General features: G+C 37.4%; 1 protein-coding gene across 1 annotated transcript in view; it reads right to left on the minus strand.

Moving 5' to 3' along the window:
• LOC109250319 (beta-galactosidase-1-like protein 3) overlaps positions 1–14,484 on the minus strand; it is a 58,277-nt gene that overhangs the window by 13,377 nt on the left and 30,416 nt on the right. Inside the window, exons 10-18 of the mRNA XM_019421328.2 lie at positions 6,960–7,044; positions 5,263–5,400; positions 4,574–4,654; positions 3,797–3,903; positions 2,801–2,941; positions 2,403–2,474; positions 1,692–1,770; positions 1,172–1,259; positions 773–884 (exon numbers count right to left, since the gene is read on the minus strand). Coding sequence (XP_019276873.1) covers positions 773–884; positions 1,172–1,259; positions 1,692–1,770; positions 2,403–2,474; positions 2,801–2,941; positions 3,797–3,903; positions 4,574–4,654; positions 5,263–5,400; positions 6,960–7,044 — 903 coding nt within the window. The remainder of the gene's footprint in view (positions 1–772; positions 885–1,171; positions 1,260–1,691; positions 1,771–2,402; positions 2,475–2,800; positions 2,942–3,796; positions 3,904–4,573; positions 4,655–5,262; positions 5,401–6,959; positions 7,045–14,484) is intronic.

Consider the following 14,484-nt stretch of genomic DNA (forward strand, 5'->3'; position numbering starts at 1 on the left):
TATTAATGGAATAATTGTGTATATGTTTTGGCAAAGTTATATATGAAATCGCACAAACTGTTGATATCACCAGCCTAATCCCCTGAACTCAAGAAATTTCTTATAGAAGTTTCTGTCTGTAAATATTACCTTTTAGGAACTAAACTCCTAGAAGCTTCTACCTAGCTGTCAATCTTACCTTTAGAAAGAAACTAAGGTACTGCTGGAATAGAAAAAGAAATATTTGAGGGCCACACCTGTGCAGAGGAACCAAAAATTGCTAGAAGTGACCTCAACCTCATGATAATGCTAAAACCCCTTCCGAATATCCATTCCAAGCCCTACTAAAAGGAGTCTGCTTTCCCATCTTTAAGGGGACAGGCTTTGGAAATTATTTTTCATGATCTCCTTGTAGGCAACTCCACTTGGTATAGTCTCTATCCATAACTCACCAAGGAGTGGCCCATTTTGGTCCAGTGACATGGGTAATGTTTAGTCCTGAGAAGTAGAAAGGAATTGGAACAGGGAATAGATTAGAAGGAGAAATGTCATCATTTTCATTCTATAGCTTCCTATTATTTCGAATATTCCATTGTGTTCTGATTTATTATTTTTTTAATAATGATAAATTAGGAAGATTGAGAAATGTCGGAAGTCTTGTTCCAAATGAGAAAGAGAAAAACAAATAGAATAGGGAGGTATTCCTTCCAGGAACACTATAGCTTTGCTTCAAAACTCTTTTGAAAAGAATAGGTGGTTGGGACACCAGAAGAGATTAGGTCAGCTCACTTACAAGTAGTCTCAGAAAAGTGTCCTTGGGTGAAGAACCAGCCTTCAAGGTACCAAGGTAGAAGGCAGGGCCTGAATAGTTTTTTTGGACAGGCTTCCAGGTGGCAGAGCGGAGCCTATAGAAAGAGCAGAGCGTTGAAAAAGACCCCCTCCTCTTTCTAGTGCCAACGTTTCCCCACTCAGAGCCCATAATTCTGATATCAGGGAGATATATTAGAAGCATTAAATCAGGAGTCAGGAGACTAGTTCTGGGGTTCTAGTCCTGACCTTAAAGCACTCTATAATCAGGGGTAAATCATTTCACTTTTCTGAATCTTGGCTCGTCATCTGCAAAGTGAAGAGTTTGACATCTGTAAGCCCCCTGATCCCTCCAAGTGTTTTTTGGGCATAAGTAGGAACATACCTTTCAAAGAAGCTCATGGTCATCTCCAGAGAGTAGATAATAAAACCGTTCAAGGGAATGTTATCAATAGTGACAGATCCAGTTAATCCTGCAAGTGGGGGTAGGAAAGAATGTGGACAGGAACTAGACATTCTTCAGTGTCTGGAAAAGAAATGCAGACTGTATATGCCTGTGACAATGGCTCAGACAGGAGGGCAAACACTTGTCTGGCCTGCTATAACTGAAAGTTTCTTGTATGTTTCCATATTACCAAGAAAACGTCCCACTTAGTATCAGAACTTTCTCTGAAATTCCCAATGGGAGACTGGGCCTTGCTCCACAATAGGCCAAGACCCAACCTAACTGCTGTGTTTTCCTACCAGGAGAAGGCAGGACCAGGGAGAGGGAAGGAATTTGAGTCTTTGGTTCTGGGACCTAGGTATCCCACTGCTCAAGGGTTTCATTTTTTCCTCCCAAGTGCAATACTGCTTCAGTATAGGATCCAATTAACCATAAAGAGAGATTACAGCCTGTTTCCCACCTTTCCGCTGATCTTGAATTTTCCATGAAAAATTGACTCGTCCTTGATTCTCCACCAGGATTCTTAGAAGTTGACATTCCTAAGAAGAAGCAGAGGGACAGGGAGAGAGAAAGGAGAGGGTGAGGAGGCGGAGGGAAAAGGAGGAGGAGAAAGAGGAAGAGGAGAAGGAGGAGGAGAAGTAGTTGTTGACATTCCTGCTTGGGATAGACCAGTTCACAGAGACTACATGGCTACGTAGAGTTTTTACTCTAGAACCCATTCTATTCTCTGAGTCCCAGATGGAAGTACAAGTAAATGGGAGAAAATGGGCTCTGCTCTAGAGCCCAACAATCCTCCTCTCTCATGAGGACTCTTTGTGTTCCTGTTCCAAACTCAATCTTCCGTTTTCCCTGCTGACTTGCCTTGGGAAAGAATTTGCCTTGACTCAACTGTGTGCCTTTGATCAGAGACCTAACCAGGGGCAGATGATTGACTCGGGGCCTAATGGGGAAGTTCCATTCACACTGAAGCGTGTATGCTGCAGCTCTGCTAAACTTGGACCTAGGAGATGCATTTATGCTTATAGCCCTAAATACTTGCTGCTGGAAACCCAAATGAGGAACAATACCAAAGGGCAGTGGCATAAGAAGGAGGTAGTCTATCTCAGGACCAGGCTATGACTACATTTGAGTCAGAGGTCTAAGGAAGCACCCAGACTCTTGAATCACATACCCTGATTTTAGGAATGTTCAACTTCTTAATACCATCACCCAGAAGTCCTATATTTTTCTCATTCAAAAACACCTGCAAAAGAAGAGTCAGCATCAGACTGGTAGGTGTACCTGAAGAAAGGAAAAGAGAGGCTCTGGTTTAGGGAACAGATCATTATGAAGTAAGGGGCTGGCCTTGGTGATCACAGATGGATAGAAGCTGACCAGGAGGCTTTCATACACTTAATTTGTGATAAAGCAGAAAGCAAGTTTCTTTGGTTTGACTTTATATTCCCAATGCCTCACAGATAGTAGGTGCTTGAAAATATTATCTAACAGTAAAGTGACCATTGACAATCCTTCCCAATAAGTCAGGCTAAATGTTCTGCTTACCTCCATAGACAGCCTGCTGACCCCTACCTGTGCTGTATCTTGAACATTAGCATGGAGAGAACCTCCACAGCAGATAAAAGTCTCATAAAGCACTAATCCATAGGACTGGCCATTCCCATTGTTTATAGGGAGGCTCTCCATGTTGACTGGTGTATGAGATATAACAGGCTGTGAGAGAAACATTGCAGAAACAGGAACCAGGATGATGAGAAGTTGGGATCCTTCTTCCACAGGTTCTTGTCATTTTTTGTTGTACCTCTTAATTGTCCCCAACAGATATTTGGATGAGAAATACTAAAACCAATGCAATGTGATAATGCTCTTTTGCATCATCTCCACGTCTTCACTGTCTGAAAAACTCAAGGGATGGTGGGAGCATGGTAGAGGGAAAAATTACTGCAATCATGCAATTAATCGGGTGAATAAGTTGTATTTCAACATAAACTAAGTTAAGTAAAGAATTATGCACTAAAGCAAACATTTAGTTAGCATCTACAATGTGCCGATCATGACTTTTTATCTAAAATAGTGATAGCAGAGGTGAAACTAATATGAATTCAAGAGTTAAAATTTTTCAAATAATTTTAACCTTTTCTTCAAAATAGTCCAAGTAATATAATTTTAAAGGGAGAGTATGAACCCATAAAAGTTCAGTGATTTGGCCTATTTGATTGTAGAGTCAAACTCGGTGTCATGGGTTCCTGGCTCTTAGTCTTTCCCATAGGGATCATGTAGTCCCACACAAGAGCATCTATCAGATGGGTTCATCTGAGCTGGCAAAGAGGATCCTCCAATATCTTGCCTCTCCCCCACCCTCATTCATTCTTCAGGTTGAAGCCTCTTCACAGTCTACCCAGAAAGTTTGTGGTTCTTACCCCATAATTCTAAATATGGGCATCCAAAGGATTTATTTTCACCCTTCCCAATAAAAAGTTCTTAAAGGATTCTCTACTCTGTGGCCTAAGGCCTTGTCCCCATGCCCCCAATGGTCACCCCTCCATTCCAGTGCCAGGCAGTACTCACCTTATTTAAGTACTGTAGAACATCCCACAGTGGCAAATAAAGGGACGGTTTCACAGCGGGATACTCAGCCTTGGGAGAGAGCTTGGGTAAAGGGGGCAGATGCACTGCTGAAATGAAAATGAGCCATGGGGCAAGAAGTGCCTGAAATAACTACTGCCTTCTCCAAACTTCCTCAGCCCTACCCAAGAACTCTTGTACCCCAGAGCCAACAAGAGAAATGGGTCCTATCCTAGCATATGTGATACTTCTCCAAGAGTGATGAGAAACTGTAAATAACAGTTGGAACTATTTTGTATGCACAGATAGCTGATAGACACACACCTCTACAGGGTAATGTTGGTCATATAGACTAAAGGCTCTCAGGGAACAAGAACTGTACCTTGTGCCTTCTGGCAATGCCAGTGCTCACTTACTTTCTAGAACATAGTAGATGATTGACTTTATTTAAACAAGTAAAATGAAGTAAGATAGCTTTTGCTATTTTATGTGAGGGTACTATGTCATCATATTAAGAGCTCTACAAATAGTAACTTAATTTTCACAGTCACTATAGGAGTCAAATATCATTGTCTTTATGTTTCAATGAGGAAACAGGTTTATGGGCTTAAAATACTCATGCAAAGCCACTTATCTTTTAAGTGGGAAAACTGGGATTTGAACTTAAGTTTGCCATAGGTCTTAAGTCTCCAAGTTTCTGCCCATGAGGGAACCTTCCCTTGCCTTACCCTTCCACTTCATCAGGAGAACCTCCCTCAAGTTAAAAATGTTGCTGAGTACCTACAACAGATCCAAAGAGTTTTCGAAGCTTGAAATATTTTTCTGTGTAATCCCCAGCCTCTGTCAGCACAGCATCATAGTCTGCAAGACACCAGGATATTTTCATTGGCAGGAAACCCTCCATAATAGACCCTGTTTCAGCACTTCTGTCATGAGACAGGTCAGGACTACCAGAGGGAGACAGAAGATACATGTTCCCCACCCCCTGGACCAGTCCATCCCAGGCTGGGGCGGGGTGGGAGGGTGCAAGTAATGCCACTTTGGAAGCATTCCACACAACACTTCCTGAGGATCTGAGGCTACCAAGACACTGGACTCATCTTTCTGTTTTACTTTCTAATGGACACTCCCTTCTTCCCTCAATCTGGATTGCCTTGGTGTGTCTATCAGTGCCCACACAGCAGTCACTATTTGTATTCTGTGTGTCTTAGAAGGTTCAAGTCAAGGGATCAGTATATATGATGAGTGAAGCAGGGCTCTAGGTCTGAGGCACCGCATCTATTCAATTACAGCCTGTTGGGGGCATTATGAACATCACAAAAGAAAGGAAATTAGACAGGAAAATCCTGAATCCTCAGCATAAATTATAGGTCAAGAATTCATTGATGCTCAGGGCATGCTTTTGGAACCTCCTCTGTAGAGCTCCAGTACCACTATGCCAAGAGGTGACCATACCAGTGAGCACTTGCCATAACTAGTGACAACACCTCTGTGTTTCCCAAAATATGTGGCCCCATTCATGAAACCAAAGTTGGTTCCACCATGGAACATATATACATTGAAGGAGATTTCAGATGTGATAAATTTGGACACAGTATCCTCAACATCTGTAAAGGAGGAAGATAAGAACACAGAGAAAATTAAAAATTAAGACAGAAGTCTCTGATAAAATCTTATCATTCTCAAACCCCTCCCCCACATAATCAACTTAATTATTTTGCTCTCCAACCTCCACTAAGATTCTAACCAGAAAATAGGTGGAATTTACCACAACTATTCCAGGAAACCAAGTCTTATCAATACCAAAAGACTTCTAAAAAATTATTTTTCTCAGAGTATGGACATAATTTGGCTGTATGTTATATATATTTAATAATGGCCCAAGAACCTTTATGTCACTTAAGTATCTAATGTTCATTAAATTTTTTGAAATTGTACAAATAAATTAATATAACCTCATTACTCCATTCCAGGATTACTATCTCTTGAGACACTCATTTAAAACCACTGCAATAGTCCACAAGTGGTTATTCCCAATATTTAGCCACAGAAACTCTTATTTTGTCACCATGATTTAAAAGGTATGATCATCTTTCTACTGGCCACAATGGGGAACATGTGGAATTCAATCCTGGCTGTGCTTTTTAACATTTGCATGAATTGGACAGCCTATTTTTCTCTCAGAGCCTCCTTCTTTATCTCCTAAATGAAGGTCCTAATTCCTACTACCTCATAGTATTGATGACAGAATATACATAAGAAACATGGCATAGTGCCTGACATGAAAGTGATCAGAAAACTTTGGTGGTGGTGGTGGGTTTTTTTGTTTTGTTTTGGTTTGTTTCGGTCCAAGTGGGCTTTCCTCAGTTACCTGGTATTTTTTGTTGGTTTGTTTTACTTCTAGTACAAGTGAGCTGTCTTCATATCAACAGCAAAATATCTTTAGTAGCAAAATACTTTTATTAAGTCAACAACATCTGCCAGGCACTGTTCTGAGTGGTTTATCTAATTAAATCCTCACAACAAGCCTATGAGGTAGGTTACTTGATAATTCCTGTTTCAGGTGAGGGCACTGAGACTTAGCAGACAAGGAAAGCTGCCTTGGGTCACGCAGCTAGTTATGCAGACTAGCAGAGTTGAGACTGAAATCCTTATCTCTTTGGTTCCAGGATCCATGCTTTCAACTATCATCACATATTATCTTCTGATAATTACTACCAGGTAGTTGACAACACCATGGCAATGGCCTGTGCATTTACCAGAGATGATTAAGACTTTTAGCAAATGCATCCCCTTCTTCAGAGATGTTATCTTTCCAAGACCCTTTCCATGACCACCTCGCCTTACCTCTGCAGGCCTGTCCCTGTCTTTTCTATCACTGCACCTGTTTGTTTGCTTCAAAGCACTTTTAATATATGGAACTCTTGATCATTTCTTAACTGTCAATTATACTAAACTCTTAATTATCTTTCATCTCTACCCTGAGGGTAGGAACCAGGTCATTTTTGTTCATCAATGCACCCTCAAGCCTACCCAAATCCCTGTACCTAATAGGTATTGAATAATATTTGTGGTTGAATGAGCTAATTAATTAGCAAAGAAATGTGTGAATGATCCATGACTCAGGGCCACCTGTACTTGGGGTCAAACACTGCAAAACACTTACCTTCAGCATTTTTAATCATATGTTTACCTCCCCATGTGTCAAACCAGCCAACCCAGAATTCCATGACCATAATGGGTTTATTCCTCTAAAAACAAACAAAAGCAAATACCAAGTCTGAGAAGATGTAAAAAGAATATCAGAAAAATTGAATACAAGATAAAAACTTTAAATAAAAAGTTAAAAATGAGTTGGAGGTAAAATTGAGGAAATTTCCTATAAATAGTAAAAGTAACAGGATATAAAATATGAGACAACTTAAATATCTTATAAGATCAATTTAGGATGCCCAACACCTTAGTGATAAAAGTTATGAAAAGAGGACAAAGAACACAGAGGAAAGGAAATTACAAATAACTAACATGAAAACTTCCTTTAACTGAAGGATATGTATCTCTAGATTGAAAATGCCCCTCAAATGGTCAACACAATAAATGATAAAATTATTTCAAAGGTTTCTTTTGGTTCTCTGAGTATCCCTTTTTCTTAATATCTTACTCTTGTCTCATGTATAAATAATATTATCCGTATATTTATGAATATTAATAAGAATTTTTATATTATATTCTGTTTCCTGAATTAAATCCATATTACCTGGCTTCCATTTTCTTCCTTTTTGGTAGTTTAATTACTTTTTCATTGGAAACTTTTACTACACAAATGCCATTTGTATTAAAGAGGGAAGACTGATTTCTGGTATTAAAGTGGTACTGTGCTATTGGTTCATTTGATATTCTCCTCTTGGATATCCTCAAAACCAAAATAAAGAATGAGAAATGGAAACACAAACAACATCTTCCATGAACCTAGCAGACATCTGAAACTTCAAAATATAAATTAAAAAGAACAAGTGCCAAAGTACTGAAGTTCTATCACGTATTAAACAAATGAAGAAAGAAGATGCTTTTTGTTGATGATTTTAGAAAAGGGTGCCAGCACAAATTTCTCCCAAATATAAAGCATATCCTATAGTGAAATATCAAAAGTTTTTTATTTTTAATTACAAAATGGGGCATATGAGCTGGCAAAATGAGTACACTTTGCATAACAAAATGTATCAGAAGCTTGAAAGAAAGCAATTATCGCAGAATCACAGATAAAAACTATTAGTGGAAAGAAGTCTGCTTGTGAGGCATCTGAGAGCAGATTTCAACTGCTTCCCTTGGTCAGCCAAAAATGGGAAAAAGGAGGTAGGTAAAGAAAAGAATTCATCCCTACATAAAACAATGTGTCATTAAGATTGTTAGCCTGAGATACAGTCATGTACTCTATCTCATAGAACATCACTTAAGTTTTTTAACCAATAAAAACTGATCTTAACTAAAGAGTAATAATAAAAAAGGAATAAGAACAGAATATGTTTTTTTAATTACCATAAAAACAGGGAGAAAAAAAGGAAAGAAATTACAAAGGATAAACATCAAACACTTGCCATGGGACAGTCAAAATTGTGGCCCAAAAATATTGCTGTGAAGTTAAGAATCTCAATGAAACAGTTACCTCTATAAACTCAGGCATTAAACACAACTAAAAGTGCTCAAGGAAGACAGAATAAGAAAACATAAGAAGCTAAAATATTAACCTGGTGCCTTTAAATAGATGCAGAAAAAGCATTTGACAAAATACAGCATCCTTTCTTGATAAAAACCCTCAAGAAAGTAGGGATAGAAGGAACATAGCTTAACATCATAAAAGCCATATATGAGAGGCCCACAGCTAATATCATACTCAATGGGGAAAAACTGAGAGCTTTCCCCCTAAGGTCAGAAACACAACAGGGATGTCTACTTTCACCACTGTTGTTCGACATAGTATTAGAAGTCCTAGCCTCAGCAATCAGACAACAAAAAGAAAAAAGGCATCCAAATCAGCAAGGAAGAAGTAAAACTCTTCGGAGATGACATGATACTCTATATGGAATACCTGAAAGATTTCACCAAAAAATTGCTAGAGATGACACATGAATTCAGCAAAGTTGCAAGATATAAAACCAATGCACAGAAATTGCCTGCATTTCTATACACCACTAATGAAGCAGCAGCAAGAGATATCAAGGAATCAATCCCATTTACAATTGCACCAAAACCCATAAAATACTAGGAATAAACCTAACCAAAAAGGTAAAAGATCTGTATGCTGAAAACTATAGAAATTTATGGAAGAAATTGAAGAAGGCTCAAAGAAATGGGCAAACATTCCATGCTCATGGATTAGAAGAAAAAATATTGCTAAGATGTTGATACTACCCAAAACAATCTACACATTCAATGCAATCCATATCAAAATAACACCAGCATTCTTCACAGACCTAGAACAAACAATCCTAAAATTTGTATGGAACCATAAAAGACCCCTGAATAGCCAAAGTAATGTTGAAAAAGAAAACCAGAGACACCTGGGTAGTTAAATAAACACCATAATGTAATAACGTTAATAAATAAAAGTTTAAAAATTTGTAAAATAAAAGAAAAAGAAAAAGAAAACCAAAGCTGGAGGCATCACAATTCCAGACTTTAAACTGTATTACAAAGCTGTAATCATTAAGACAGTATGGTACTGGCACAAAAAGAGACACATAGATCAATGGAATAGAATAGAGAACCCAGAAATGGAACCGCAAATATATGGTCAACTAATATTTTACAAAGCAGGAAGGAGTATACAATGCAATACAGTATTTTCAGCAAATGGTTCTAGGAAAAAAGGACAGCGAAATGCAGAATGAATCTGGGCCACTTTCTTATACCATACACAAAATATTTCAAAATGAATTAAAGGCCTGAACGTGAGACAGGAAAATATCAAAATCCTACAGAAGACAAGCAGCAACTTCTTTGACCTTGGTCACAGCAACTTCTTACTTGATATGTCTCAGAAGACAAAGGAAATAAAAGCAAAAATGAACTATTTGGACTTCATCAAACTAAAAAGTTTCTGCACAGTGAAGGAAACAATCAACAAAACTAAAAGGCAACCAACAAAATGGGAGAAGATATTTGCACATAACATATCGAATAAAGGGTTAGTATCCAAAATCTATAAAGAACTTACCAAACTCAACACCCAAAAAAACAAATAATCCAGTGAAGAAATGGGTAGAAGACATGAATACAGACTTTTCCAAAGACATCCAGATGGCTAACAGACACATGAAAAGATGCTCAAAAAACCAATAAAGATCTCAAATCAACAACCTAACATTATATCTCAAGGAACTAAAAAAAGAACAAATTAACCCAAAGTTAATAGAAGAAAGGCAATATTGGGGCCCCTGGGTGGCTCAGTTGGTTAAGCGCCCGACTTTAGCTCAGATCACGATCTCACAGTTTGTGAGTTTGAGCCTCTCATCAGGCTCTGCACTGACAGCTCAGAGCCTGAAGCCTGCTTCAGATTTGATTCTCTTCTCTCTCTCTCTCTCTCTCTCTCTGTCTCTCTCAAAAATAAGATAAAAACATTTTAAATGTTTTTAAAAAGAAGAAAGAAAATATTAAAGATCAGAGTAGAAATAAATGAGAGACTAAAAACACAATAAAAAGATCAATGAAACTAAGAGCTGTTTTCTTTTTCAAGATTGACAAAATAGAAAAACCTTTGGGTAAACTTACCAAGAAGATAGAGGACTCATATAAATAAAATCAGAAATGAAAGAGGACATACAATTGATAGCACAAATATACAAGGAAAACAAGAGACTGCAATGAACAATTATATGCTAAAAAATTGGACAACCAAGATGAAATACATAAGTGTCTAGAAACATACAACCTGCCAAGGCTGAATGATGAAGATATAGAGAATCTAATACATCCCAATAAACAAAAGTCCAGAACCAGATGGATTAACTGGTGAATACTTCCAAACATTTAAAGAATAACTAATGCAAATCCTTTTCAAACTCTTCCAAAAAATATAAGGAGGGAATATTTTTAAAAACATTTTCCAAGGCCAACATTACCCTGATATCAAAACCAAGCATACTTCAAGAATAGAAAATAGTAAGCCAATATACTTGAAGAATGTATATCCAAAAATCTTCAACAAAATATTAGCAAACTGAGTTCAACAATACATTAAAAGAATCACTCACCATGATCAACTGGGATTTATCCCTACAATGCAAGAAGGTTTAACAACCACAAATCAAACAATGTAGAATAGAATTGAGAGCCCAGAAATAAATCCATGCATATATGGTCAATTAATTTATAACAAAGGAGCCAAGAATACAAAACGGGGAAAGAATATTCCCTTTGGTAAATGGTGTTAGGAAAACAGGACACCCACATGTAGAAGAATGAAACTGGACCCCTATCTTATAACTTACACAAAGGCTAACTCAAAATAAATTAAATACTTGAATGTAAAACCCAAAACCATGGAATTCCTAAAAGAAAACATAGGCAGTAAGCTCCTTGACATTGGTCTTGGCAATGATTTTTGGATCTGACATCAAAAACAAAGGCAACAAACACAAAAATAAACAAGTGGTATCACATCAAACTAAACAGCTTCTGTTCAGCAAAGGAAACCATTAACAAAATGAAAAGGCAACCTACTTAATGGGATAAAATACTTGCAAATCATCTATCTGATAACCACTTAATATCCAAAATACCTAAAGAACTCATACAACTCAATAGCAAAAAAAAAAACAAAAAACAAAAAACAAACAAAAAACAAAAAACAAAAAACCCAAATAGCTGATTAAAAACTGGGCAGAAGTTCTGAATAGACATTTTTCCAGAGAAGAAATATAGATAGGGAACAAATACATGGAAATATGCTCAACATCACTAATCATCCAGGGAAATGTGAATCAGAACCACAATGAGATATCATCTCGCACCGGTCAGAAAAACAAGAAATAAGTGTTGGTGATTATGTAGAGACAAGGGAACACAGTGTTGATGGGAATGTAATATCTGTGGAACCACTATAGAAAACAATGCAGAGGTTCCTCAAAACATCAATAATAGAAATACCATATGATCTAGCAATTCCACATCTGGGTATTTATCATACAAAAATTAAAACACTAACTCAAAAAGATATACACACCCCCATGTTTATTGCAGCATTATGCAATAGCCAATGTATGAAAACAACCTAGGGGTCCATTGATGGATGAATGGATAAAGAAGATGTGCTATATATAAGAGAATTTAAATATTTCAGCCATAAAGAAAAATGAAATCTTGCCATTTGTGACAATATGGATGGACCTGAGCGCATTGCACAAAGTGAAGTAAGTCAAATAGAGAAAGACACCACATGATCTCACTTATATGTAGAATATTTTTTTTTAAAGTTAAAAACCAACAACAAAAAACAAAGCTCAGAGATACAGAGAACATACTGCTGGTTGCCAGATTGTGGGGGGGGGGGGTATGTAGTTGGGGGTTGGGTGAAATAGGTAAAGGGGGTCAAAAAGTATAAATTTCTAGTTACAAAACAAATAAGTCATGGGGATGTAACACACAGCATGGTGACTATAATTGATAATACTGTATTCATATATGAACATTGCTGACAGTAGATCTTAAAAGTTCTCATCACAAGAAAAAAAATTGTTACTAAGTGTGGTATCGCATGTTAACTAGACTTATTATAGTGATTTTTTTCACAATATAGAAAAATATCAAATCATTATGTTATATACATGAAACTAATATAATATTATATGTCAATTATACCTCAGTAAAAAAAAGAAATCATAAAGGAAAAAAACAACCAAAAAATAATAATGAACACTTAGAAAAAAAAGAGGGGGAGAAAAATCTATGAGCACCCCTAAATGGGTAAATCCTAAACTGATACAATGATAGTTTTATCCTGAGTATGGTTATTCTCTTATCTTCAGTCATTTCTCATTGCCTTTTTAAAGATGTTCAAAAGAACATAGGGAAACATATTGAGCTAGCATCCCTGGGGGCCTGTGTGGGGTGGATCTTACACCTTTTTTTGGTAATCTTTATTTATATTTGAGAGAGAGAGCACAGGTAGGGGAGGGGCAGAGAGAGAGAGAGAGGGAGAAACAGAATCTGAAGCAAGCCCCTGGCTCTGAACTGTCAACACAGAGACTAATGTGGGGCTCCAACTCACAAACCATGAGATCATGACCTGAGCAGAAGTCGGACACTTAACCAACTGAGCCACCCAGGCACCCTGGTGGGTCTTAGGACTTTATGAAGGTTTTACCTACACAAATTCCACCACATGTTCTGAGGGAAAATTGGGGAGAATCCTCAGTAACTTTCTGTTACAGGTGAATTGCCCTCCCCCAATTCATATATTGAGGTCCTAACTTCCAGGACCTCAGAATGTGACTATATTTGGAGACAGGATTTTTAAAGAAGTAATTAAGTGAAAAAGAGGTCAGTAGGGTAAGCCATAATCCAAAATGAGTAGTGTCTATAAAAAATGGAAATTTAAATACATACAAGAATAGAGGAAAGACCATGTGAAGACACAAGGAGGAGAAGATGACCATCTACAGGCCAAGGAGAGAATCTCAGATAGAAACAACTCTGTGGGCACCTTGATCTTTGACATCTAAGCGTCTAGAATTTTGAAAAGATACATGTCCATTGTTTAAGCACCTAGTCTGTCGTGTTCTATTATTGCAGGCCAAGGAAACTAGTACAGATTTTGGTACTAAGAAATGGGGTACTGCAGTGACTTGTTATTAGTTAACAAATACCTAAAGATATGGAAGTGGCTTTGGAACTGGGTAATGGGTAGAGGCTGGATGAACCTTGAAGTACATGCTTTAAAAAAAAAAAAAAGCCTAGATTTCCTTGAAGGGAATGTAAATAGAAATATGGACTTAAAGGCAATTTTGGTGAGAGCTCAGAAAAATATGAGGAGAGCTGGAGAGAGAGCTTGTATCATCATAGAGAATAAAAATGTCATCATAAACAGATTGTTGTTAGAAATATGAATGTTAATGATGCTTCTGATGAGATCTCAGGTGGAAATGAGTAAATGTTATTAGAAAATGGAAAGGAAAGTTGATCCTTCTTATAAAATGGCAAATAACTTGGATAAATAGAGTTCTAATATTTTGTGGAAAGTAGAACTTGCAATTGATGAACCTCAATATTTAGATGAGGAGATTCCTAAGAAAATGTTGATGGGCATGGCCTGGTTTCTCCCTGTTCTTATAGTGAAATATAAGAAGACAGAGATAAATTGAAGAAGGAATTTTTTTAATATGAAATTTATTGTCAAATTGGTTTCCATACAACACCCAGTGCTCATCCCAACAGATGCCCTCCTCAATACCCCTCACCCACACTCCCCTCCCTCCCACCCCCCATCAACCCTCAGTTTATTCTCAGTTTTTAAGAGTCTCTTATGTTTTGGCTCCCTCCCTCTCTAACCTTTTTTTTTTTTCTTCTCCTCCCCCATGGTCTTCTCTTAAGTTTCTCAGGATCCACATAGGAGTGAAAACGTATGCTATCTGTCTTTCTCTGTATGACTTATTTCACTTAGCATAACACTCTCCAGTTCCATCCACATTGTTTCA

Source organism: Panthera pardus, unplaced genomic scaffold (genome assembly GCF_024362965.1).
Source record: "Panthera pardus isolate Hobbes unplaced genomic scaffold, ASM2436296v1 HiC_scaffold_12, whole genome shotgun sequence".
NCBI lineage: Eukaryota > Metazoa > Chordata > Mammalia > Carnivora > Felidae > Panthera > Panthera pardus.